We start from the raw sequence: 26,655 nt of genomic DNA, 5'->3' as shown, positions 1-26,655 counted from the left end.
AGTTATAAACAAGAAATTTGATATTGAACATGAATATAAAAGTTATTCAAAATAAATAAATAAATGAAACTACGTAATTACAATTTTAAATCTACCTTCAACAACTCCAACTTGGAGAATGATCTGAATATAGATTGTGACATATGGTGGTTTGTCACAAACATCTGCATCTCCTCTCCCTCTTGGTATATTTGCTTCACCCAATCTACTTGGGTGCCAATTTGTTGCATAACCAAGTTGAGAGAGTGTACGGTGCATGGTGTCCAAAAACTATAGTTGTATCGAGACTCAACCAAAGCACCTGCACCCCTACAATTTGTGGCATTATCTGCGACCACCTGGACCACATTCTCACTACCCATCTCTATTGCCTCAATGAGAATTCTAGAAATGAATTGTGAATCCTTAACTTGTCCTTCAGAATCAATAGCCCTCAAAAACATTGCCCCTTTGGGGGACATTGCGATCACATTTATCAATGGTCAGCTTCTTGTGTCTTTTCATCCATCAGATACTATTGTTATGCCGGAAGTTTTCCAAAATGTCCTAATTGGTTGAAGAGCTTTGTCTAGAGAAATCTTTCCTTTTGCAAAAGAGTCGTATGCACCTTTTCATACTCAGGGCTAATGTAATCAGCTGGTGCTCTAAGGATGGCTGCAACCATTTCCCTCCAATATGGCGATCTTACCAAATTGAAAGGAAGGCCATTGGCATAAAGGCAACGTGCAATTGCTTCATCAGCAATCTCCCTTGCCTCCATTTTAAATGCTTGATCCAACGGACCTCTTTTGGGGGTAATAACTTCTATTTCATCATCCTCCTCTGCCACTTCCAAGAATGGATGTTTGGAGGATGCAACATGATCAGTGGACACATTCACTTTGCTCTTTGTAGATGGAGATTTGTAAAAACTTGTTTTTTATTTGCTCACTGAACGATCAGCAGCCTCTTGTTCTTTTATGAATCCGGCTAACTATGCATCGCTCAACCTTTTTCCATCTTTACTTCCCTTGCACAATCTTATTCCTTTACCAGTAGGGCCCATAAAATGAGCTTTGACCCGAGAATATGAGCTATTGAATGGTTTACTATGACATATATTGCATCCCCAAATGTATGACCCACCTCCAGAAACCTATGATAATCTTGTGGTGTGTCTCCATAATGGAGATGCCACATCAATATGAAGTTATCACTTCGTTCTTGCCCTGCTATTGAACTTTGACTATCAATAGTGGCCATTCTTGAACAATAGAAACTATAAATCTTATAAGAAAATAGAAAAAAAAAACTTAGAAATGTTTTAAAAAACTTACTCCATTTCTTTATCAAAAAAAAAAATCTTGAAAAATTTCTCCTAAAACTTGAAATATTCATGAACTTAAAAAAATCACTAAAAGAACTCATGAAATGGATTGAATGCTTACCTTAGATGCTTATTTGTGTTTTGTGGAAGCTCAATAGACACCCTAGGAATGATCCTTTTCAAAACTAATGACCTTGCTTTCAGAATTTCACAATGGAGACCAAATGAGAAGAGAGCCTAGCTAAAAACAAAATGGGAAGAATGGGCAATGAATGGCCTCTTTTAGGGCCGTTTTAGGGTTTTGAGGCAAACAGAAGGAAAAGAAAACAAAAAAACTATGTAAAGCACATGTTTTTGGAGTCACTTAAGTGACTGGGCTGTGGAAACATCTGGATGCTCACAAGATGTGCCTGGATGCTCCCTAGATGCTCTGTGGAGCACCCCGCACGCATCTGCAAGAGACACCAATGCTTCCTGGAAGCATCTGCCATGCCTTCTCCCACATCCACATCACAACCCCCTCCTCAACAAACGCATCAATAACTAAGGAAAATACCATCATTGTTCTAAACAATTTGCAATCCTAAGAAATACTTCATCTCGCCGATCATATTCATCTCAAATTCCTTCTTCATTTCTGCTGCAAATGCTTCACTTGCTTCATTGTCACCTCCAAAAATTATGTCATCCACAAACACTTCAACAATTATAAGTCATTGTCAATCTCCTTCACATACAAATTACTATCTTCAGTACCTTTAGCGAATCCCAACTTTGCCAAATACTTATCCTATCTCAAATACCATGCTGTAGGTGTTTCTTTTAATCCATACAATGCTTTATTCAACTTACAAACCATATCTCCTTCCTCAATCGAAGGAGAACCTTTAGGCTGCTCAATGTAAACAACTTCAAGTTCTCCATTCAAAAATGCTGATTTGACATCCATCTGATATACTTTAAATTTTTTGTTAGCTGCATATGCCAAAAACATTCTAACTACTTCTATTCTTGCAACAGGTACAAATGTTTCCTCATAATTAATACTTTCTTGCTGTGAATAAACCTTTAAATGCTAGTCTTTCTTTGCTTCTCACCTCACCTTGTTCATTTATCTTATTTCTGAAAACCCACTCAGTTCCAATAGTATTCTTATCCTTAGGTCTAAGAACCAATTCTCAAGCCTTATTTTTTTCAATCTGATCTAAGTCTTCTTTCATAGTTTTAATCCAAAAGTCATCTTTACTAGCTTCATCAGCACTTTTAGGTTCAACTTGAGAAATCAAACATAATTCTTCATGTACCTTACTCCTTGTCATAACTCCTTTGTCCTTGCTTCTAATAATCTATTCAGCAAGGTGATTCTTTATCAAATTCTTATTAGGTGTCACTAGTTCAACTCTGACTTTTGCTCTAAGTTCAGTCCTAGATTCCTCTCTTTGTTCCACTACTTGTATCTCTTTCTATAAATCAGTGTCAATCTCATAAAACAAGTCAACATTCTCTTGGTTAGTCCTTGGATTAGTCTCTTCATCAGAATTGTAATCAAGCATTCTTTCCTGAATTGTAAACTTCTCATCCACTCTAACATTTGCGCGCTCAACAATAGTCTTAGTTATTTGATTAAAACATTTATAAGCCCTACTTTTCAATGAATAACCAAGAAATTTATCTTCATCATTCCTCGAATCAAACTTTCCAATGTCATCATCCCTTTTAATGTAACACTTCCTTCCAAAGATTATGAAATGCTTAATTGATGGTGCATGTCCAAACCAAAGTTCGTAGGGGGTTTTACTAGTACCTTGTCTTATTTGTACTCTATTCATAGTGTAAATTGTTGTATTTACTACTTCTCTCTAGAATATCTTCGGCACATTAGTCACAAACATCATAGTTCTTTCTACCTTTGTTACAGATCAGTTTCTTCTCTTTGCTATACCATTCTACTTTGGTCTCTATAGGCTGAAAGTTGTCTTTTAATGCCATTAACTTCACAAAAACTATAAAATTTATTTGAAGTAAACTCTCCTCCTCTATCAGATCTCAAACATTTAATCTTTAATCCACATTCATTTTCAACTCTATTCCTAAATATCTTAAACTTCTCAAATGCTTCAGATTTTTCTCTAAGAAATGCTACCCACATCATTCTAGTGAAATTGTCAACATGAATCATGAAATACCTTTCACTATAGAAATAAACTTTTCTTCTTCTTTGCCATAACACATTCTTATCATACCATGTTAGTAGGCTTCACATTTTTAGGAAAATCTCTAACAAAAAATGTACTACTTACTTTCACAATGTTGTCAAAGTTTACATGACAAAACCTCTTATGCCATTACCAAATGTCATCCACCTTAGCAACTAAACATGTCATCTCAGTAGGATTTGATTGGAAAACATTACCTCTTGTCCTTGTACCGGTACCAATCAGCTTACCATCTTTATCTTTGATGATGCATATCTTATCTGTGAATTGTAATTGATGCCTCTTGTCAACTAGCTGTCCAACACTCAAAATAAATTAAATAATACGTTTCAAACCATCAACAAAGTAAACATCATCAATGTTAGTCTTTCCATCAAGTGTAATAGATCATTTTCCTTTAATATTATAGGTTGCATTATTTCCAACACTAACTATTCCAATATCATAGCTATTGAATTCAATGAACTTGTTCATATCTCCAGTCATATGATGAGAACCACTATCAATAATTCAATCAGATATCTTCTTTTCAACTTGTGATACTAATGCTCTTTCTTCTCTAACTTCTTCTTTTTCACGACTTTCTTCCTTCATAGCAACAAATCCTATTTCATCACTTTCACTCAAAAGTCTTTCAACACAAGTACCTAATTACTTGTCATTAGAAAATAGACATTTACTTGGCTTATAAGGCTTCTTCTTATACTTTCTTTCTCTCTTGGGACACTTAGAAGAATGATGACCATACTCCTTACATGTCCAACATTTAAAGATTTTTGTACCTTTAGGTTCTCTCTAGATAAACAAGGCAAGTCCTTCTTCAATCTTCTTGTCTTCTTCTGATTTTCCTCAGCTGCTACTAACATAATCTCCACATGTACTTGCACTTCTTGTCAATGTAGGTCAAACATTTAGTGAACCAAAAGCAATCTCAATTCTAGGCAGTTCTCCACTTTGTTTCATTCATATCTCAGTTGATTCCAATCTTCCAAGAAGAGTCTCTCTTGTGAAATTTTTTTTGCAAGGCATAAAATGTTCAATCATCCATGCTATCTAATTATATGCCAGTGTCAAAGTTTTCAAGATCTTCCATATAATTTCATCTTCATCCTTCTTTCCATCACAAACTTTAATTCATGCAACAGTCTATGATATTCTACGAAAATAACTTCTTGCAGATTCATCTTCCATCATCTTAGCTTCTTGAAATGAACATATCAATTTCTGCAATCTAACCTTTCTAGCATGCTTATCACCTTCAAATGTAGATTCCAAAGCTTTCCAAATTTCATCAGCTAGATTTAAAAATTTTACCTAACAAAATTCATTTTCAGGAAGAGATGTCAAAAAGTGCTTCTCTAGCAAGCATATTACACATAAACAAATCTCTCTAACCTTTAATACAAGACTCAAGTTTATCTTAATCAACCACATCTCTCTTGCTCTTAATGATCAACCAATATCTTGAATCCATGCATAGCAAATGTGTCTTCATCTTCTCCTTCCAACTATCATAGTTAACTCCATCAAACTTCAGACTTCCTTTTCTAAAATGATTACTCACCATAGATCTCCTTAAGTTGTTAAGTTTTTCCTTCAAGAACCCGATGCTCTAATACCAATTGGTAGACAATAAAGTCCACCAAGATTACTGAGGGGCGAGGGGGTCAGTTATGCAACTAAAACAACTTTCAATATCCTTATTAAATCCAAAGCATGTAAAGAATAGATGCAACAACTACAGAAAAATAACCATACACAATAACACCAGATTTGTTAACTGGGGAAACCATTGGTCAGAGGGAAAGCCTCAGAGGAATGCTACCCACAAAATGATATACAAATATATAAGTTCCTTGTAAGAAGATGGACCCTGTTAGGAGTCAATGAAATACATTCGGTACATATTAGACCCTGTTATGAGACTTTGAATCCTTGTTAAGAGATTTCAACCCTGCTAGGAGTTGTGGAAGAAAGAAGGACCCACTATCCAAACAACTTCAGGGCAAGACCATCGAACTCATTGTCCAACATGCCTTAGTACTATCCTTCTTAGAATAATATCAATAAATAGCTGTCCATAATAACTTCTTTGTCAAATATAGTCTCTTTGTTAGCTCACCATGCCTCAACTGCACCAAACACTTCTATGATCAAAAGATATTCAATATCGGGCTCGCTGGATCTCACATACAAGTTTGCAACTCGCATTCATCACTTAGTCACACTCTACCACAAGGAAATAATCTTTCCTTTATACCAAGTCCTAGAATAAGTTATTGAATCAACCTTGGGGCTTTCTCAATTTACAACAATAATATAGGACCATCTTAAGATATTACATTTACATATTATATTAAAATATTACATCTTTTCACAACTACAACAAAACTGATGGCTCACAATCTTCATAACTTGTAATATCCCTTGCCCAAACTGACTGATTTTAGCTCAAGGAATATTGTCAAACACTTGTATTGTTGCCTTTCAATGCTAAGAAATTTAGAATGTTTGCAAATGATATTACAATGCCTCTTACAATGAACTAATATGCAAGTGCAGTTCTTTTGATACTTTCAATGCATATACATGGAAACTAGATATGGAATGCATACTTATAGCCAACTGACATTTTGACAAACAATTGACATACAACTATTATGCTGATCATATATGCTATTAAATGGACATTTCATCAAACAAATGGTATGCAACATGTATCTCCTTTATTGAATTCATTCTCATGTACAATGTTGCTATGAGTTTGCCAAGACAAATGGGCTTACAATAATGACTATAGTAATGCCAAAACCTGATTTTGAATTATCATAGCAAAATCATATGCCTAAAAATTACAATGCTAACTACTAATAGTTGCAAGAGGAACCTAATAATAGTGATGCCCAAGGATAGAGATGAATCATGCATAAGTACTATAGCGTGGCATCGTTCTTGCGTACTATAGTAGCCAACAATAATTGTATTCTCCAATTTAAGCACAAACAAAACTCCTAAATTGAAGCTCTCCTGAATACCAAATTCAATGGATATTTCACCACCTCAAACAGTTGCAACACTGAAGAGTTGACGTTCTCCAATAGTTGACTAAAATCGGAAACCTTAGTTTCTTCTCCCAATTTTATATCAAATGCAATTCACAATAATCAGATGATTAACAATGAAGCTCTCACCTCTATTTATTCTTTTCGTTTACCCCTCTAGAAGGAAATAAAATATTATTTAATTGCATTCTCTAAAAGATTTCCCCTTTTCCAATACAATAATTAGTTGTATTTCTAGAAAATGCACTCTCTAGAAGCTTCTCGCTTGCAATACAATAATTAATTGTGCTTCTAGAAAATTAAATTAATTAAATATAAACTCACTTTTTAATTTTATTTATTTAATATCTTTATAAGAAATTAATTTAATAAATTTCTCCTTATTTCTCCACTTAGCCTTCGGAGAATGTAAAGGCTAAGAACTCCACTGAGATGCTAAAAAGATGGGGACATTACATAACTCTTCACATGTGTAACATCTGACCTTGCTCACGTAACCACATCATCTTCAGCTTGTCTTCTACCTTTATACAACCTTGCTTAACTAGATTCTATATCCATTAGGAGATATAATCAAAACATCAGCAACTGCTCAACCAGTAACTCTATCTAAACGTTGTCTTTAATAAATCTCAAATAACTCTGCACTAATGTCATATTTCTGCATGCGCACTTAGCCACGTCATCAAGACGCTCTGTAGAACACGTCATTAACTACGCATAAGCTCATCTTCAATCCTCACACTGCGCAAACTAAAACTCTGTATATTGTTCTATCAATCTCCATAAAATAACATGTATGTTGATATCAATGACAAACACAGTCATGAATGCAACACACAACTTCTGAATCATGTCTCCAACAATGCTAGGATACTCCGACATACGAATACCATCAGCATTCATGCTAACAAACTAGGAGCAATGCCCCCAATGGAATCAAAGGACAACACCGCTTGTGGGGCTTTTCGAGCAACACCCCTCAACAGGGTTGAGTGGTAGCACCCCTACAGGGTTTGAGGTCTAGGGCCAAGCCCAAGTTAAGGCCTTTGAAACCTTTACCACAAATAAAAATTACTTTTTTTCAATTGCAAGCAAGGAAAAATAATTATGAATTTAGACAAGTTTTGAACAAAAAGCTCTGCAATTTTTGTATTTACTCATAAGTTTTATAGGAAATAATTGCCGCAAGATTTTCAAAAGTTCATTGGGTTATTGTTGGCCAAGATGCTGGCTTGGCATTTTGACTTGGGAATGGTTGCAAATCATACAAAAACTCAACAAGTTTTTCATCTATGATCAATCTCAACACAAAGCTGATGGACGTATTGGAATATAATGCTCCAACAATTTAATAGGATTGTATGGGTCATCAACATGGAAAGAAAGAACTATTTATGTGTCATGAGATTTCAAATAGGAACCAATTAAAAATTGTAGGTCTGTTCCAAGTAGTTGTCATGAGTCTCCAATTAGCTATCAATGATGATTAGTTTGTTGTCAATCTCCTTAACAAAAATATAGGTTGACTCTTTAACACATTGCATCTATATATTTGTATCCTCCGATGAATAAAATATAAGAAAGCCTTCTTCTATTCTTTTAACATTTCTTTTTGCAGCCTTATTCTCTATTTTGGTGTTGAAGCAGCTTAATTGCCACATTATAGTTATAGTCTAAGTGGTGGAAGAGAAAGGAAGGGCTTTGCCTGCAAGAAAAGCAGCATTGATTTAGAGAAAAAGCTGTGCCATTATGTGATCTCCATGTTTTGTTTGTGCCCAATCTGAAGCTGAAATGATCTCTACTTGGTGTGTGTGATGAGGTCTATAGAAAAGCCACTCATGTGTGCTGGCTGATAAAGGAAGAAACAGAGTACAAAGTGCACAAAGTTCACTGAGTCTTTGTTAGAATTGCAAATCCCTCTACTGCGATTCAGTCAAGAAGGTATTTTTCTTGTTTTCCGTTGAGTCAGTATCTGAAAATGGAAACACCTCTATAAAATCTAATAGTTATTATTTTCACACATTTAAGGTGAAAATACAAATGCAACTGATGAAGAAAGATTTATGGGGTAAAGTGAATGGCAATGAAGTAGTACCCACAAATGCTAAAAGATGATTGATCGGGAAAGTAGAGATGAAAAAGCCAAGTCCATAATAGGCCTTCCTATTTCAGATTTCGGAATTACACTGTTAATTTAGGAAAAACAGCTAAAGGAATTTGGGTCTAACTAAACAAACTGTGTGGAGAAAAGAAACAAAGGCAAAGTTTTCTCTGAACCTGCAATTATTTAGATTCTAAATGTCAGATGAAATTACTATGTCTGACCACATGAGCGATCTAAGATCTCTCATTAAACTGCCAAAAGAAGTTGGTGCTGCAGTGGATAAAACAGATGCAAAAGATATCTTATTAAACAGTTTTTCTTTTAAATATCACAATTGCATAATTTGTGCAAGTGACCTTCCCAAAAAGAAAGTTAAAGTGGCAAATATAGCTGTGATTTAGAAATCAATTGTTGATAGTGACAATCAAGGACTTTTTCCATTTTGAAGAAGCCAACACTTTGACAAAAGGAAGGAATACAGAAGAGTATAATTAGAAGGTCAATAGTCTGAGACTCTAAGGTGCTAGTGGATAGGAGAATCCGAGAAACCATAGCCCATTAGGATTATGAAACATAGATGTGAGGATTACTGTCCAATAGTTCAGAGGAGATCTGAAATCTGGAAGTTTAGCATTAATTATGAGGGTGATGAGACACTTCATGTGCAAATGGTGTCCAAAAATGTTGGGAACGTGGTAGCTTGGTGACCATACCTATAGTTTGGCGAACAACTTGAAGATGTCTTAGTGATCCCAGATCTGTTCCAGTTAGCTGTTTACCATAGTTTGTTGACAGTCACTTTAGCAGAATTATAGCTTGAATGTTGAAGATATTGCATATATATATTTTTAAATTTTCTTTCTGATGAATAAAACATACCAAAGCCTCCTGTTGTTGTAGTATTTATTTCTGTGGTCTTATTTTCTACTATTAAACACACTTGAAAAATATCAAGGGGAATTCTGAAACCATGAAACAGTGATGCAAAAGATCGTTGGATTGAACATCGGTTTCATTAGCAATCTATAAGAAGTGCTCAGCATAGAAAACTACTCTGGAACAATGAATTTTCAAAGGGGTGGTTAAGGTAACACTGGCAGAAATTCCCCTCTAATGAACCAACTGAGCATCTTGTTCTGGCAAGGAATTTAAGGAATTCCTAAATGGACGACTATCCAAAGAACCAACAGAGAACCAACAATACCAGCATTTGGAGGGACCTAAAGAGGCAATCTCCATCAAAGAACTAAATGCCAGAAATGGGCATCATCAACAAGCCAAAGCAAAGCCAATCTTGAGATCTATGATCAACCAAGTGAGCCTGAAGATAGTTTCAAAACAAAGGAGTTGAGTGGAAATTTTGGCCCAGACAATGTGCAAATAAAAGTCCATTTGCACCAATTATACGCTCCTCCTACTTCTCTGCTGTTGTAGGGACATTCTGTTGCTGCATTAACCAGGGGATGTTGGCAATTTATTGAGATCCCAGCATTTATTGAAGGTGCAACTAACATATGTCCCAAGAGTTAATATCTTGACTTCGTTGATTTTTTATGACTTTTTAAACTAAATATTAAAAATTTACAGTTGTACTTTAAAGGTAGACTATAAAAGATTAATTATTGTTTCTATATTTCAGGCCAGCTGCTCAGCAAAGAATAATGAGAGAATTTATTATAAGCACGTAGGATTTTTAGGATGACTCCAAACAAAATGCTTATCCAGGAACCTTGCATGAGATAATGGCAGCTACTACCTAGCAATTCTGCTTAAAAATTTAAAATGATGGCTGACTTTAGCCAATTGTTGTGTCAGGGATGGAATCTAATTCGTGGCCAGAAGTCCCATTAGGGATCATAGCTAGCTGAGAATAACAGACATGCTTTCTGCAGAAATATATTTGTATAGATAAATTACATATAGAACTATCAAAGTTCTGTTTAGATTTTGTTTTATACTCCTGGAAGGGAATTAACAGAAAAACAAAATACTAGCAAAGAAACCATTATTCAGTGTGGCAAAATATTGATTACCAACAGTAGGACAGTGTTAGCTCCTGTATAAGCAAAGCCATATTGACATTGTTCAGCAAATTTTTAAGATCTGATTGGAGGCACTGTGCATCTTATTTTTCCATAACTTTTTCTAATTTATTTAAAATGTTGTATTCTATTATCTAGTCAGACAAGCAGTTATCAGGTAGATTGCTGTAATAACTTCAAGCTTTTTCTGTGAAGAGAGTGTGATGGACATTTATATTTACTAGTTCTTTGAGAACATTATTTTCTATCATTCAACTTTTTGTTGATTGGACAAATTGAGAAAGGAGATAGGATACCTTCAGCATTTGTTGCACCTATTGAGTATGGAATGTATAGAAGAATAAGAAATACAAGCCACTTTGCCATTAAATGCATAGTTGAGATAAACCATTAATTTTTCAACAACTATTTGTAATCGCCAGAATGTTAGACTATTAGCTGATGACGCATCCACATTCTTTCCTTGAAATCATTGTATTTTTCCTCATAGCAATTTCCAAGGATCATGCTTGTACTGGTTATCAAGTACACATTCAGTGGAGCCTGATACAAAGAAAATTGAAGGTCATTTTATAAACTAGAATAAGCTTCATTAAGGAAGATATTAGCAAATAATATTCATAAAGTTCAAAAGATATAATTGCACAAAGTTGCATTTTCTACTAATGTATTGTGTTTTGTGAATTAGTTTTTCAAAGCAGAGGTTTTCTAATACATTGCATGAAAATCAATAATACATATAGTACAATAGCTAGTGATTTATTAGCTACAATTAGATCCCTTTCCAAAAGATCCTCAATGCCAATTCATGGTAAGAACACATTTTTTATAAGACTTGTTAACTTACTAGCATATCGCATGCAAGTATAGTGTGTAAGTGTTCTAGAAGGGTATTGCATGCAAGTATAGTGTGTAAGTGTTCTACAATTTCTCCCATCCATCTTCAAGTTTGGCATCAGCTCTTCCTTTTGAATCTCAAAATAGACAACACTTCCAGAAACTGTTGTAATCCTCAAGAAAATCTTCATTGCAAGTTTGTACATAATCTATAATCCTATGAGCAAAATTGACCTAACTAATATTTAGGCATTCCATAAAGAGTTTTGAGTCCTTGCCTCTTGTAGTACAGGTGCAAATATTTGTTTAGATAGCTTTCTCAGAAACATACTTTTCTTGTATCCCTGTTCTTACACTAATTTAAATCAGTGTTTCCCTGTGTGTGTGTGCATGCCTTGAGTGAGCAATATCATAGTAAAATATTCCTAGGAGTGAAGGTCCTTTGAAACTGTAGGGAAAAAATGATGCCTATAGATCATCTACAAGACAATATAATGCAGAAAATGTGGACGGTTCTCCAACATCTGCATTGATCTCTGATTTGCAAACTACTTACATTCATAGGTGAAAAAAGAAAAATTGAAGAACAATAAAGAAAAATTAAAGAACAAACTAACTGCCAGCTAAGCACTCCCGAAAAACATACCTATTTATTGTAAATGTTAGTAGTTGTTTCAGTCTCCCCATAAGGAACATTTGAAAACTACAAAACAAGTCATAAAATGTTCATATTTTGTCATTGAACCCCATAATGACCATAGGCAAGAACATGAAGCAAATCAAGTGTTCAAAAGTGATCATGTCCAAGGGACTTTGTGCAGATATTGATAATGTATTCCTCTATGGGGCAATATACAAGCTCAACCAGTTCTTGTTGAACTAACTCTGTGATGTCATGCTGCTGAATTTCAATATCCTTGGTCTTGTTGTAAAAAATAGATTCCTATCTAAATAATACTTCGATTATCACAATCCAACACCATTGGATCATTTCGGATTTGTTGCTTATGCTCTACAAATCCTCCTAGACCCAATTCCTTGGCAAGTTGTGAAGGTAATAGTTTTGTGCTCATTATACTAAGTTCTTTTAAGACTCCCAAGAAAGTAATACTGAACCTAAACTGAAATTATAACCAGAAGTAGGCTTCCAATTATCAATAGAACCTGCCCAATCTAAATCACTATATCAAACCAACCTAGTCCTTTGAATGCTAAAACTGGAAATCATGATTCAATGTTCCTCGAGATACCTAATACTCCTCTTAGTGGCACTCCACTGTGTTTTCTTAAGTTTTAATGTGAAACTGGGTGCCAAGTTATACATATGTGATATTTGGCTCACTATTATTTAAGTAGATCAAGAAAAACCAATCAATCATCTATAGAAAGTGGAATTCAGTAGAGCAATCTTAACATAATTGAACCGCTTAAGACCAACTTCAACAGGTGTGGTAGTGGGTTTGTAATCTTACTATGAAATCTTTGGACAAGGTATAAAGAATACTTTTGTTGATACATGAATATACCATCATCAATTTGCCAAACTTCAAAACTACAAATAAGATGAATTTATCCCAAATAAATCATCGCAAATTTCTAAAATCGTAGCTGCTCCAAACTCTACAAATAAAGCATAATCATCCCTAGTGTAGATAAAATCATTCGCATAGAGCACTCAAATAATAGTATCCCCTTCTGGGCTCTTGATTTGATTATTGGCATCTGACTGACTCTTAACAATACCTCCCCGATACAAATAAGAAGCAACTCTAAAATATCATGCTCTTAGTACCTTTTTAAGAGCTTACAAGGCCTTCTTTAATTGGTAAACAAAGTGTTCTTTGGAAAGTATTACAAAACCTTAAGGTCAGGACCTATTCATAAATATAAATATTCAAAAAGCACTCTTAAATTTCAATCGATAAACAATCAAATAATGTTGAGTGGCCAAAAGCAATAATAGTCAAACAATATCTATCCATGTTACAAGAGAAAACATTTTCAATGTACAGACAACAAAAAACCCGGCACATGTTACAAGAGAAAACCTAGAATCTCACGCAACCTTGCATATTACAGACATGAAATGATTTTTAAGGAGAAAATCAACAAACCCATAAAAACAAAAACAGATTTAGAAGGCGAAAAATGCAGCTTTGCCTTGATCAGGAAGCTCGACAACTTGTGTTGTTTGCTAGGAAGCATTTGGCCTTGCTTGGGCAGCCAAACATTCCGACACTCGAACTTCATATGGCCAAACTTGTGACAGTAATTACACTGTACATTTTGCTTTGTAGAGCCATTCAAGGATTGAGCAGAAGGTTGATGCTAGAAAGGTTGAGAAGACTGATGGTTGTTGATGTTCTGTTGAAAGGATTTTGCAGCAAATGCCTACTCTAAGGAGGCTCTAGAAGCGCTACTGCCAAAGCAGAAGTTTGGTGCTAGAAATGCTAAGAAGACTGATGGTTACTGATGTTCTATTGAAAGGATTTTGCAGCAAATGCCTGCTCTGAGGAGGCTGCAGAAGCACTACTACCAAATTGTTGTTTCCAACAATCCTACGGCAAAAGTTTGGTGCATAATTTTGGAAACTTTAGATCAACATTAGTTGACGTAATGTTGAGTGTTTCTATGAAGTGCTCATAGGACAATGGTAGACTTTTCAGAGTGATGACTACCATATCCTCTTCCTCCATTTTTTGACCAATAGCTTCAAGCTGATCGCGGATGTCCTTAATCTTTTCCAAATGCTCTTGCAAGGACATACATTCATCCATCATAATGGAGAACAGTTGATTCTTCAAAAAGAATGCCCGACTCTTGTCAAATGTTTCATGCAACTCCTTCTGATATTTTCAGATTTTTGCAGTCGACTTGCCGGAAGGAATTTGTGGTAGTTGATCATCAATAACAAAGAGCTTAAGAAGCATAACAACCTCTTGATTGCGATCATCAAACTTGTCCTGTTCTGCTTGGTCGGAGATCAGATGAGTCTTTGTGCCTAGAACAAGCTCATCCAAATGACAATACTCGAAGATGGTTAACATGCGTTGCTTCCAGTGGTTATAATTGTGGCCATTGAATCGTAGACTGCCCTCCAACATCAGATTAGTCAAAGATGCCATTTGCACAAAGTTTGAGGCAATGTTGAGGCTGACCCAGAAAAAAATGACAGGTACCCAGAAGAGTAGACGGAAAACCCAAAAGGAATCTGCAGTCATAATGTAAATCTGTCAGCTCGAAAATTGAGGCACAGAAAATGAGGTACCCAAAAAATTCTAATGAAGACCCAGATGAGGTCTCGAAAAACCCACAAAGAATCTAAAAACAAAACATAAAATCCGAGGTCAAAAACTAGGGTTTCGAGCAAAACCCTAGCCGGCTACAAAAACTCCAAGTAATGGCAGCTTTGAGCAAAACTGATGCTGAAAACGGATCAAAAAAAAATGCAGCATGAACAGACGATCAGTGCTTGAAGGATTTAACGCTAGTATGGAGGAAGAAGAACACAGATTAGCTGATTATGCAAGCTTGGAGCAAGAAAAAACAAACCCGGTTTTTAAGAAAACGTCACCAAGAAATCATGACTTCTGCAATCTGGGCATGAAGATCTCCATGAAAATAAATGTGGATGTAATCAAATACAAGCAGAACCTCAGATAGCGTGGACTTAGCTAGATTTATGGCAGCAATTTTTCAAACAAAACCCGTGTTTTTCCAAAGTCGCACGCCAAAAAAAAAGCGTTTTTCAAATTCGACCACAATTTGTAGAAATTGGACCACGATTTGTAAAAACCCTAACCGGGTTCTTGGTGAAAGCTCAGAAATAATTTCGAAAAAAATTGTAACAAATAATTTCAATAAAAATTATAAATTTTTCGAAAAAAATTGAAGAATCAGCTCTGATACCATGTTACAAGATTCAAAAACTGGCAAATTAACGGATTTTCGGATGATTGATTGATTAACAGAGGAACAAATGTGTTCCTTATAAAGAATTACAAGGACATTGTTTCTAAAAGAAACAACATAGATTGAAGACGAAATTAGAAACAAAATTGAAGACAGGATAGGAAACATTCCTATTTGCATTGAATACAAAAGAGACAGGATAAGAAACATTCCTATCTAGACTGAAAGACGGACTACAGACAAGTAGTTGACCATTATAGAAAGTATTTAACTAAGGAGATAATATCTTAATAAAGATATTATCTCAATAGTCTCTAATGAATTGTCAAACTCCCTCTTGATATAAGATACTTCATAATCAATCATCACATATTATCTAGCATGATCATCAGGTGATTAATGAAATCTAGATCAAGACTTCTTTGGAGCTACTGTCATAAGATTGAGTTCTGCACAATATTTGGTAGCATGTGTAAAGTACCAACCTTCTTTGCCTGCAAAAACATTTATCTGCAAATCAACATCATTGATCAAATGAATGTCCATACGTGTCAAATCAGAAAACGTCTTTTAAGACATCTCCCCTTCGAATCATCACCCCTCTAAGGTGGTTAATGTGGTAATAGTGATTGTGTCTCTTCTCTGACATCTCCCTTCTAAGGATGTTTGAAGTTAGAACTCTAATAGTGTCTCTTCTTTAACATCTCCCCTCTAAGGATGGTTCAAATGGGGATGGAACATTGTTTTTATTTCCCCCACAATGTAAAATTCCCACTCTTATATCATCAAACAATTTTGCATCACATTGAATCTAACAAACTTCTTTCGGTTCTTCTTTTTCTTCTTTATAAAGAATCATCCCTGGGGATCAAGGAAAAGAACAAGAGCATAATAAAGAAAATAACTCTTATATTACATGCATGGATATATTTAAGAGACTGACTATGATATGCAAATAAAATTAGTATGCACAAAATAAGTATTCAAGAGGTAATAAACAACAATACTTATCTCAAGATGCTCATTAACATCCTTGCAATCTGCTTCTTTCTTATTTCAATATTAGTCTTCTTTCAAGCTCTAATTTTGGTCCTTTAAATAAGGTCCAAACATCCATTGAGATTACCAATAGTAGCAAAATATGTCTATTAATTTTTCTAAATCCATCCACCGTATGCCAATATATGTTTTCTAATACACCCAACAACCCAGAATGAAAATATATTGAAATGTCAGAGTTTATATTGTTCTATAGGGACAAGTACTACTATCTTTATAAGCTCCTCTATCTCATTTATTACATATCCATCCTGAATGGTTCCCCTCTCTTATTTGGGTGGACACGATATGCTTAGAGTCCCTTTAATTTTGTGTCAATGCATCACTGAAAATATATTCAAGGTCTGCAAGTTACAAAGAGTCTTGGCTTCCTTGGAAAGCTTGTGGTTGTGTATGACTAACTCTCTTATGCAGATTGCCATTATAATTTTATAACTGTCATACAATGTGTTTCAAAGACGGCTATGTTCGATGCCTTGATATGGCCTTCTTGGTAGTCGCTGATTGGTACCTCCATGTTGCTAATTCTATTATTGACTTCCCTTATCAAAGTCAATCAATCGACATTATGTATCATGTTCACCATCTTACGAATAGGCCACAACTATCATCGCATAATTTCTCAGATATTATTGTTTTAATGAGAGATTCCTATTAATTATATGATTGAAAAAAGAATACTTTCAGCCCTAGAGATGGGAGTATAAAAAAATGTAGAAACCTCGATTACCAAAACAGAGGATTTATTATGCATATGCGATCACTTCTGCATATATAATAAAGTATTTCAATTTTGTACTACACCATGTCAATTAAATCAAGGTTCAAAGCTTTATTTTCAGATATAATTTTCATTCATGATCTCTTGATCAATGGAGGTAGACTCTACTTAATAGTTCATGACATGTATTTAATGATTATTATTGAGCACATCCATATCTCCATCTAGCAAGTCAACTTCAATATAGGCGATTGCTATATATTTGCAGCTTAGCATATCCACATGTTTTGTCCCACACGCGAGCCTCTTAAGATGCATTAAAATTATCGTGTCTTTTCAATTAAACCCATCACCGCTTCCTAATCCATAAGCAATATATTCTTTTGTTACAGTAATTATATCTGCAATAATAATAATTCTTCCACATGCAAATGATAAGAACACCAATTTGTTCTATCTATTAATATGAAAGTGTTTCTCATGTTGCAATTGATCTAGATGGAAGCTTGACACACTGCATAAATATACAAGAGCCCCATGATAGAAATGCATAGGCTATGAACAACAACAGTTACCCACAACTACAAATCTCAATGGAAAGACTCTGTATGTCTTGTGAGGAAGAAATGAAACTTCTGTAACAGTTTTGATAAGATCAAATATTCCAATGAAATGAGAACTCCAATTTAACAAGATCCTTCTCAAATATTCTTAATAACAAGGCAATGTCAATAATGTTTAAATTTGGCCCCACCAAAATATTTAATCCTTCACTACAGAGATTAACTACTAAAGCTTTGGTATTAATGATACCAAATATTTGTTTAAATAATAATATCTTCCCATAATTTCCTCAATGCAATGATGTTCCTTTGGTCACTAACCAATAATGTCTCAATGTATTTCCTAGCTTCCATACAAAAACTTTATGAGGTCATCTTTGTGAAGATGAAGCTTCATACACACAGTCAATCCATCACTAGGCAAAGAAAACAGAATCTGCATCCTTAGGGTCTAGAAATTTTCATTAAAAGTAATTTGAAGATGCCCTTCCAAAAATGTCATAGATTGTGAGGAAGCTGAATCTGAAGATATAATCAATCGCCATGAAGCTCTTCTCTCCCTGAAAGAGATCGACTATGAATTCCTAGTCAACAATGGCATTCTCATCAAAAGACCTGTGATCTAGATGAATGTTGTTGATGGACTTTTATTCTAAATGCATTGTGTGGCGTTCATCTCAAGGAATTGTGGTCTTCAAAGACAATCACCTATTTGAGCACTCGAACAAGTACATTTTGATGCAAATATGGAGGTAGTTGGTCATTTTGCTTTATGCCAGCCAATCATGAAAGCTTCAACAACCTTTTCATTATTAGACGTCATCGGCAAGTAGGGAACCTTGCTCTAATACCATGTTAAGTTTTATGAGAATTACTGCAAATGAAATAGCACTGCATGTTCGGTATGTATTTTCCAATGGCAATGATCTTTAGTATTTTATATTGAATAATAAACCAAGAAGAAACATGTCAATGAATCATTATTATATATATCTCAAATAGTATTATCTCATGGGTAATATCTAATAAAAACTACAAAACATCAACATAATCTCTTGCATGAACCATGTAATGCTCTAAACTAAAATGCCACATGACTTCATTGTACTTTGTCGATGCTTGATTTGACAATATGTGAGGACCTATCTTGTGAGACTTGATATATGTCCCCAATTGATGATGTATGTAGTTTGAGTATCTAGTTGATGCTCATATAAGTGTCTCCATGCCTAATCTTCATCACATTAAAAGTGATTTATTATTAGTTCTTCATTGAGATTAGTACCTAGTTTTGTCACACCTTGACATTCCTTGTGCAACATTGACTCTATTTCCTCCTAAGAGGAGGAGTGTTCAAGATCATTGGACCATCTTTGCAGGAGATTCTACATTTAGGGGGAGCTTCATGATCTCTCTTGTTTTCTCTTATGGGAGGACTTTTTCCTCATAGGGGATTGTATTCTTCACATTGATCATTCAAAGTATTTTTTGTTTTCATCGCTCTTTTGAGGAGTTTTTCCCACTAGGTTTTCTCATTTTCTTTATTTGTGAGAGATTGTCTTGTATTTCTACTTGGGTACCTAACAAGGCCTAGTAGCCAAGACCCATCTTGCATTTTTGGATTTGTGTACATTCTTCCATAATTGCACTTGTTTAAGTGTTGTGCCTAGTAAGTTTTACTCCTAAGTTCTAAACACAAATGTTACCTAAGTTTACTTAGGGGCCACAGAAGTGTTAGAAAGAAAGTCCACCCACACAACTAAGAGGAGGGGTTGGGGGTGGAGGGTGAGTCAATTGTGAGCGAATCAAACTTAAATTCAACTTATTAAATCCAACTTTAAAAACCAAAAATGCCAAGAGATAAAACATTCACAATGACATAATGATTTATTAACTAGGGAAACCCTTGTTCAAAGGGAAAACCCCGGTGGGGATGGCACCCACAAGACAATGTACTAATATAGAGATTCCTTGTAAAAGAATATGACCCTCTTAGGGGTCAATTACAATACAATCAGTACATTAGTCCCTATTAGGAGACTTTGAGACCCTTGTCAAAAGGTTCTAGCCCTATTAGGAGCTTGAAGCAAGAGAACTGAACACACTATCCAAATTGCTTCAGCAACTATATACAACAAATCTTCAGGATAACAAATCCAAAGAGTGAACTGACCAAAACTGCAAATCAATTGCCAATATAGTTTCTTTGAAGTTTCTAAACTAACATTAACTCAATCCTCTACTCTGCTTTGATCAAAATCGCATCCTCTAGATGCAAACATTACATTAAAAGTCACTCTAACACCTAAGGAAAACATCTTTCCTTTATACTCTATCTTAACCACTAATTAGGTTAATTTGTAAGGGCTTTCTCGATTCACAATTATTACATAGGATTTCATTAAGATATTACATTAAGGTTCCCACACATTACAATGCAAATTACAACTTTCAAAATAATTCCCACACAAAGTCAGCTGCTAGTGACATATTACACGTTACACTTTAACGACCTTCCCAAAATGATCTTCAAGATGTGCTAATACAAACATATCATAACAAGCATGTCTTTAGCCACAACCCAAGCTCACTAACCTTAACTCTATCTCGCTCAAAAGATATAGCCAAATATCTACAACTTATTTTATTGCATAGTAGCTTGCTACCAGTCTTCACAAAATTATTTGTAACTTATGATCAAAACATAGGTTAACGTTGACGTGGTATCTAAACACATTCCTAAACATGATCTTAAGCTCGCATAGCTTAACCTATTATATATCCCAACTTTGTTGACCAATCCAACCTATGGAATGTACAAAATCCATGTTTGTCATGTACCCAAACATATATATGTTGACATCAATGACAAACCTGTCATCAACACAACACATAACAAGCCTATCCAAGTACCAACAACCTTTGTAATCCTAACAATCTACCCCTTTGTCATTGATGGCAACATATGATGAAAAACCATCAACCCAAAAAGATATACTATTTTTTTAACAATGTCCTCAAGAGTTAATCAATTGAATACAATTTTCTAAATATCTTCAACATATACACCCTATACATGCTTTGATATATTTTTTATTCTCCCTTTAGCATACTCTCCCCCATACGCATACATTCTTTTCTTTGAGTTTTTCATGTATTACTCTCCCCAATTAACATCAATGACAAAGGTGTCAATATGTACAACTTGAGAATCTAAAGTGCTCTCACAATTATACCTATAGTGGATCAAACCAATCATACCAAGTGCCAACAAACACTGTTATACCAAAATATTCACAAGAGTTCTTGAATTAACTCTACCCAAAGCAACCACTCCCTCATAGGAGTAGCATCAAGCATCCAGTCCAAATGCATGAGTAATGCTCTAATTGCACTGGACTGATGCAATTTTGCATCAATTATTTTCAATCGAGTGGGGACATTACCCCAAGCATACCTCTAAGGTACTCAAATGTATCCTTAGACAAAGGTTTAGTAAAGACACCTGCTATTTGTTCTTTTGTACTAACATATTCCAATATAATCTCCTTTTCTGCAACCTTTTCTCCTAGAAATGATACTTAATAGCAATGTGCTTGGTCTTGAGCATTTAACTAGATTCTTTAACATGCTTACTAAACTAGTGTTATCACGATGTATAATAATAGGTTATAAAAACTCAATACCTATATCCTTCAGCATTTGGTTAATCCATAATACATATGATCTAATTATAATTGTTTGCAACTACCACATATTTTGCTTATGCTATAGATTGTGAAATGCAATCTTGTTTCTTCAACCAATCTTCCTCCTAGAAAGGATGCGCCACTACTTGTGCTCTTCCTATCATCAACATTATCTGCCTAATCAGCATTAGTATATGCACATAAAAGTAAAATCATTTGATCTATCATATCGTAACCCAAAATCTGATGTTCCCTTCAACTATCTGAATATCCGTTTTACTATTGCTAAATGTCTCTTTAGAGTTTGCCTAAAATATTGCAACAATTCCAACCGCATTTGCTATGTCTGACCTTGTGTGGGTTAGATATTGTAATCCTCCTATCATTGATATGTACCTTGATTGCATAGCACTGGGAAACTCCTCCTTGCTTGATAATTTACATCCTGTGACCATAGGCTTACCAATTGGCTTATAGTTCTCCAATCCAAATCTTGTCAAAAGATCCTCTAGATACTTGGTCTATGATATGAAAATTTACCCTTACTCTAAGTTATTTGCAATCCCAAGAAGTATTTATTTTCACCAATCATAGACACTTCAAACTCATTCTTTATTTCTTCAAAAAAAAGTCACTAGCCTCATCATTGCCTCCAAAAATAATATCAACAAATACAACAACGAGCAATGGTCCATCTAAATTTGTCCTTAAGTACATGTTACCATCTGCATTAACTTTCTTGAAACCCAAACTTAGTAAATGTCTATCCAACCTTGCATACCAAGCTCTAGGTGCCTATTTCAACCCATATGATACCTTCTTCAATCTGCAAATCATGTCTTTGTCTTTTGTAAGTGGAAAACCATCAAGTTGTTCAATGTAGACTTCCTCCTCAAGATTGTCATTCAAAAATGCTGACTTAACATCCATCTAATATACCTTGAAGTTTTTGTTAGATGCATATGCTAAGAACATTCTTACTACTTCCAATCTTGCAATAGGGGCAAGTGTTTCTTCAAAATCAATTTCTTCTTGTTGTGAGTATCCTTTGCATAGCTATCTTGCTTTGTTTCTTAGTACTTCACCTTGCTCATTCATTTTGCTCCTTAAAACCCATTTAGTACCAATAACATTCTTATTTTCATGTCGACGGACTAATTCCCAAATCTTGCTCTTCTCTATTTGATCAAGTTCTTCTTTCATAGCTTTTACCAAATATATATCTTTGCATGCTTCATCCATAGTCTTTGGTTCAACTTGTGATATCAAACATATTTCCTCTCTTACATTGTTTCTTGTTAATACTGCTCTATTTGTACTACCAATTATATGTTCCTCGAGGTGATTCCTTACAACATACTTTGGCGGTCCTTTGATCTTCTCTAGTGGTGCAGCACACTATACATTTTCATTAGCCTTGTATAGGCAAAAAGTGATTTTTGAGGAATTTTGCTTATAGTTTTAGTTAAATAAAGTTTTGTAAGGTCATTGTAAACCATTTAAAGTCATTTCCTCTAGGTTCCTCAATCAAAGCTTCTCTATTAAAATCTAGCATAATTGTAGTGACTTCTTCTATTGCAATCACCATAGTATCATAAGCAGGTGTCAATGATCTCAGAATTTTGTAACATACCTCATCTTCAAATATATTTCATCTACAACCTTTTATGCCTACAACAATCTCAATGATTCTTTGAACATATGACCTAACCGATTCATCTTCTTGCATCCTTGCATTTTCACGCATAGTTTTCCAATTTTGTAGCCTAGACTTCTTTGCATATTTATCTCCTTCATACAGTGCATCTAACCTTGTCCAAATATCAAAAGCAAGTTGTAGACCTTTTACCTCAACAAATTATGTTTTTGGAAGTGCAGCGATCAGTGCTTCTCTAGCATACATGTTGTACATAAGGATTTCCTTCTCCTCATTAGTAAAGGTAGGTAGATCCTTTTCTTCCTTGACATCCTTCTGAGTCTTTGTAATCATCTAGTAATCATTTCCCATGCAGATCAAATGAGTTCTCATATTATCCTTCCAATTCTCATAGTTTTCTCCATCAAATTTTACAACTTTCCTTCTTCAATGTCATGGATCTCCTCAAGCTGCTAAGCTTCCTTATCGATGAGGACTTGATGCTCTGATACCAATTTTAGAAAGTGAAGTCCACCCACACAACTAAGAAAGGGAGGGGCGATGAATCAATTGTTAGCAAATCAAAGTTAAATTCAACTTATTAAATCCATCTTCAATAACCAAAATAGTGAGCAATGCCAGGAGATAAAACATGCACAATGACAATGATTTGTTAACTAGGGAAACCCTTAATCAGAGGGAAAACCCCTGTGGGGATGGCACCCACAAGAGGATGTACTAATATAAATATTCCTTTTGAAAGGATATGACCCTATTAGGAGTCAATTACGATACAATCAATACATTAGTCCATATAAGGAGAGTGTGAATCCTTATCAGAAGGTTTTGGCCTTATTAGGAGCTTGAAGGACAACAACTGGACACATTGTCCAAATTGCTTCAACAACTGTATACAACAAATCTTCAGGATAACTGTTACATCCCAATTTTTTGTTTATTTAAAATAACCATATAGCCATTATATATTTCACGTGAATGACAATTGATTAGTTAAAACAATCAGATGTTATGATCTTGTGAAATAGAAATTATGGTTAACCGTTTTAATTCATGTGAAATTGACTTGTTAGTTGTTCGTTACAATTCAACTGAAATGAATATTTACATTTCAAGAAATTATAAAAATAGTTGTTAGTGGTATGGTGGTTAGCTGCTGTGACAATTACGAAATACTTTGATTATAGTTATCTTGATTTAAGATTGAGGAATGTGTTATTATTGTGGATATTCTTTTCTGGATGCAGCAGAAGACAAGAGGAGGGGAAAGCATTGCTAAACAAGATTTTTAAAAAGGTCCATTGACATGCCATCAAGTATGGGTTCCAACCATCCTGGTTAAGGATTTAATGGCTAGGCAAGCAAGAGTATACCTTGGACAATCATGAGCTACCCAATTAGTTATCAATACAAGCAAAACATCAAACATTTAGATAACACAAATTTGGTTACCTTTTTATATTTGAGATCACTAAGTCGTCTCCAAAATGTAAGTCTAAATATATTGACACCATGTTATCTTAACATCTGTACTTGCAATTACATATATGTGTGCGTAAATCAATATTTGATACAAGGAATTTCATGATCCAATTCACGCACACGCGCACGCACGTGCGCGCACACACACACACATGTACACATGTACGTACAATTAGAGGTGAATTAAATAGCATGATGCTAATATATTAGAATATAAAAATCAAAAGGTAAGATAACCTTTTATTATCTTTACTATTGGCTCTATATTGTGGAGCAATAGCCACCTTCACATCGGCTTATGCTTCTTTAAAATTTAAAAATTGGCGGTTACTTGTGACCAATGAATGGCCATGCACCGCCACCCTTTTCTTGTAACTGAGAAAACGTGTGTTTGATCTATTTATTACTCTCTCCACTGCCTGAGAAGCATTTTTTCCTCTCACAATTGTTCCTAAAGTTATGTTTTTTAACAAAAACTCTCTCACAGCCTCAAGCCGATTGCAACTTCCATTGTTAGCATATCACAAACCTTTGCATCATATAGTGAACATCAAAAGCTGTGAATAAAATCAATGCAGTTGCCATTAGTTTCTAGATTGCATTCATTGTGTTGGAGCTCATTATTCTCAAGTTACGATAGACAGAGCATCAAACCAACTATAGGTCATGCAACCATTGCTCATATTTTATTGCCATAAATTCTCTGTTCGTGTTTGATTCAAATGTTGAAATCAATGATGTAAATGAATTGTTATAGTATTATTGTTCATCCTTGACCATGAATAAAGCAACAATGGCCATAAAAAAGGCTATAAAATGCTGTTTAAAGAAAGTAATAGAAACTTTTCAATCTCTCTTGTTACCATGCTTATTGGGTGTTGACAATTACATTTCAAATGGCATATTTTGTGCATGAATATCTAAAGCAAGCACCTATATATTGCATGATACATCGATCTGACTTATATAGTGGTATGGATCATATATCCCTGAGATAAGATCAGATCGGATGAAATAAATCTGAAATTATAAAATGATATTTACATTATACATGGCTCAAAATCTCCCAAGATTCACCCAAGACCGGAAGGGTCAAGCATTAATGGGTGGGGAGGAGAAGCATCCTTGCAAGAACAAATGAATGTCAATAAACGAAAGAAATTAAATAATTGAACAATATATACTAAGTCATCTCATGGTCAAGTCAAGCAATGGGTGACCAGGTACATTAATTGTCCATTGAAATCCTTGGCCAAGTTAGGTTAGTGGCATGCTTGTCACAAGCGATCAGTAGAGGTTAAAGTGCTAGCTAACAAAGGGGAAGTTGATGGAGGATATCCACTACCTTGTATGTTGCTCAGCCGACACTCTAACACCAAAATGCTTAGGTGGCAAGACCACATTGCCCCAAGCCTAACCCCGAGGTAGGGAGGGTCTTTCTCAAATGAGATTGTGTAAGGATAAGTTAAGGTCCGCAGTTGGGAGGTTAAGCCCATGCCAATGCTTCTCCTCTTCACCAGATGTCGAGGCTTGCACAACACAGTGACAATTATTTGCTACATGTATGAAACTCGTTCCTTTCCTACATTCCTTTATCTTAACTTTAATGTTTTGGAGATATATATATATATATATATAAATTGTTATGATGTTTCTAAAGAATGTATTGGCAGAAGTTAGTTATGAAAGTTAAAGTAGTTTCCTTCCATGTGAACTAGAAAAGATCGTTATTATATTATTGTTATCTTTATCTACCCTTGTATAAGGAAATCAATTGGTAGATTTCCTTTCAAGTGAAGTAACGAATATAACTACCTTTGTCATTTTGTTATGAAAATCAGAATTAATTTAGAAAATGATGTTTCTATTGGCTTAGGAAAAATAGTATGTTACAATAACAAATCCAAAGAGTGAACTAACGAAAACTGCAACTCAGTTGCCAATATAGTTCCTTTAAGGTTCCCAAACCAAAATCAACTCAATCATCTTTTCTGCTCTAATCAAA

General features: G+C 34.8%; 1 protein-coding gene across 2 annotated transcripts in view; it reads right to left on the bottom strand.

The window, feature by feature from the left end:
• LOC149542335 (LRR receptor kinase SERK2-like) overlaps positions 1 to 26,655 on the bottom strand; it is an 84,115-nt gene that overhangs the window by 41,450 nt on the left and 16,010 nt on the right. The window contains exon 2 of one of the 2 annotated variants that reach the window (XM_089797308.1): positions 11,030 to 11,276. The exons of the other annotated variant lie outside the window; for it this stretch is intronic. Coding sequence (XP_089653434.1) covers positions 11,030 to 11,108 — 79 coding nt within the window. The 5' untranslated portion in view covers positions 11,109 to 11,276. The remainder of the gene's footprint in view (positions 1 to 11,029; positions 11,277 to 26,655) is intronic. 2 annotated transcript variants of the gene reach the window in all.

This window comes from Cupressus sempervirens, chromosome 8 (genome assembly GCF_028749045.1).
Source record: "Cupressus sempervirens isolate cs-2001-9-10 chromosome 8, ASM2874904v1, whole genome shotgun sequence".
Lineage (NCBI taxonomy): Eukaryota > Viridiplantae > Streptophyta > Pinopsida > Cupressales > Cupressaceae > Cupressus > Cupressus sempervirens.
The sequence above is the reverse complement of the archived record's forward strand: the minus strand, read 5'-3'. Positions and strand labels throughout refer to the sequence as shown.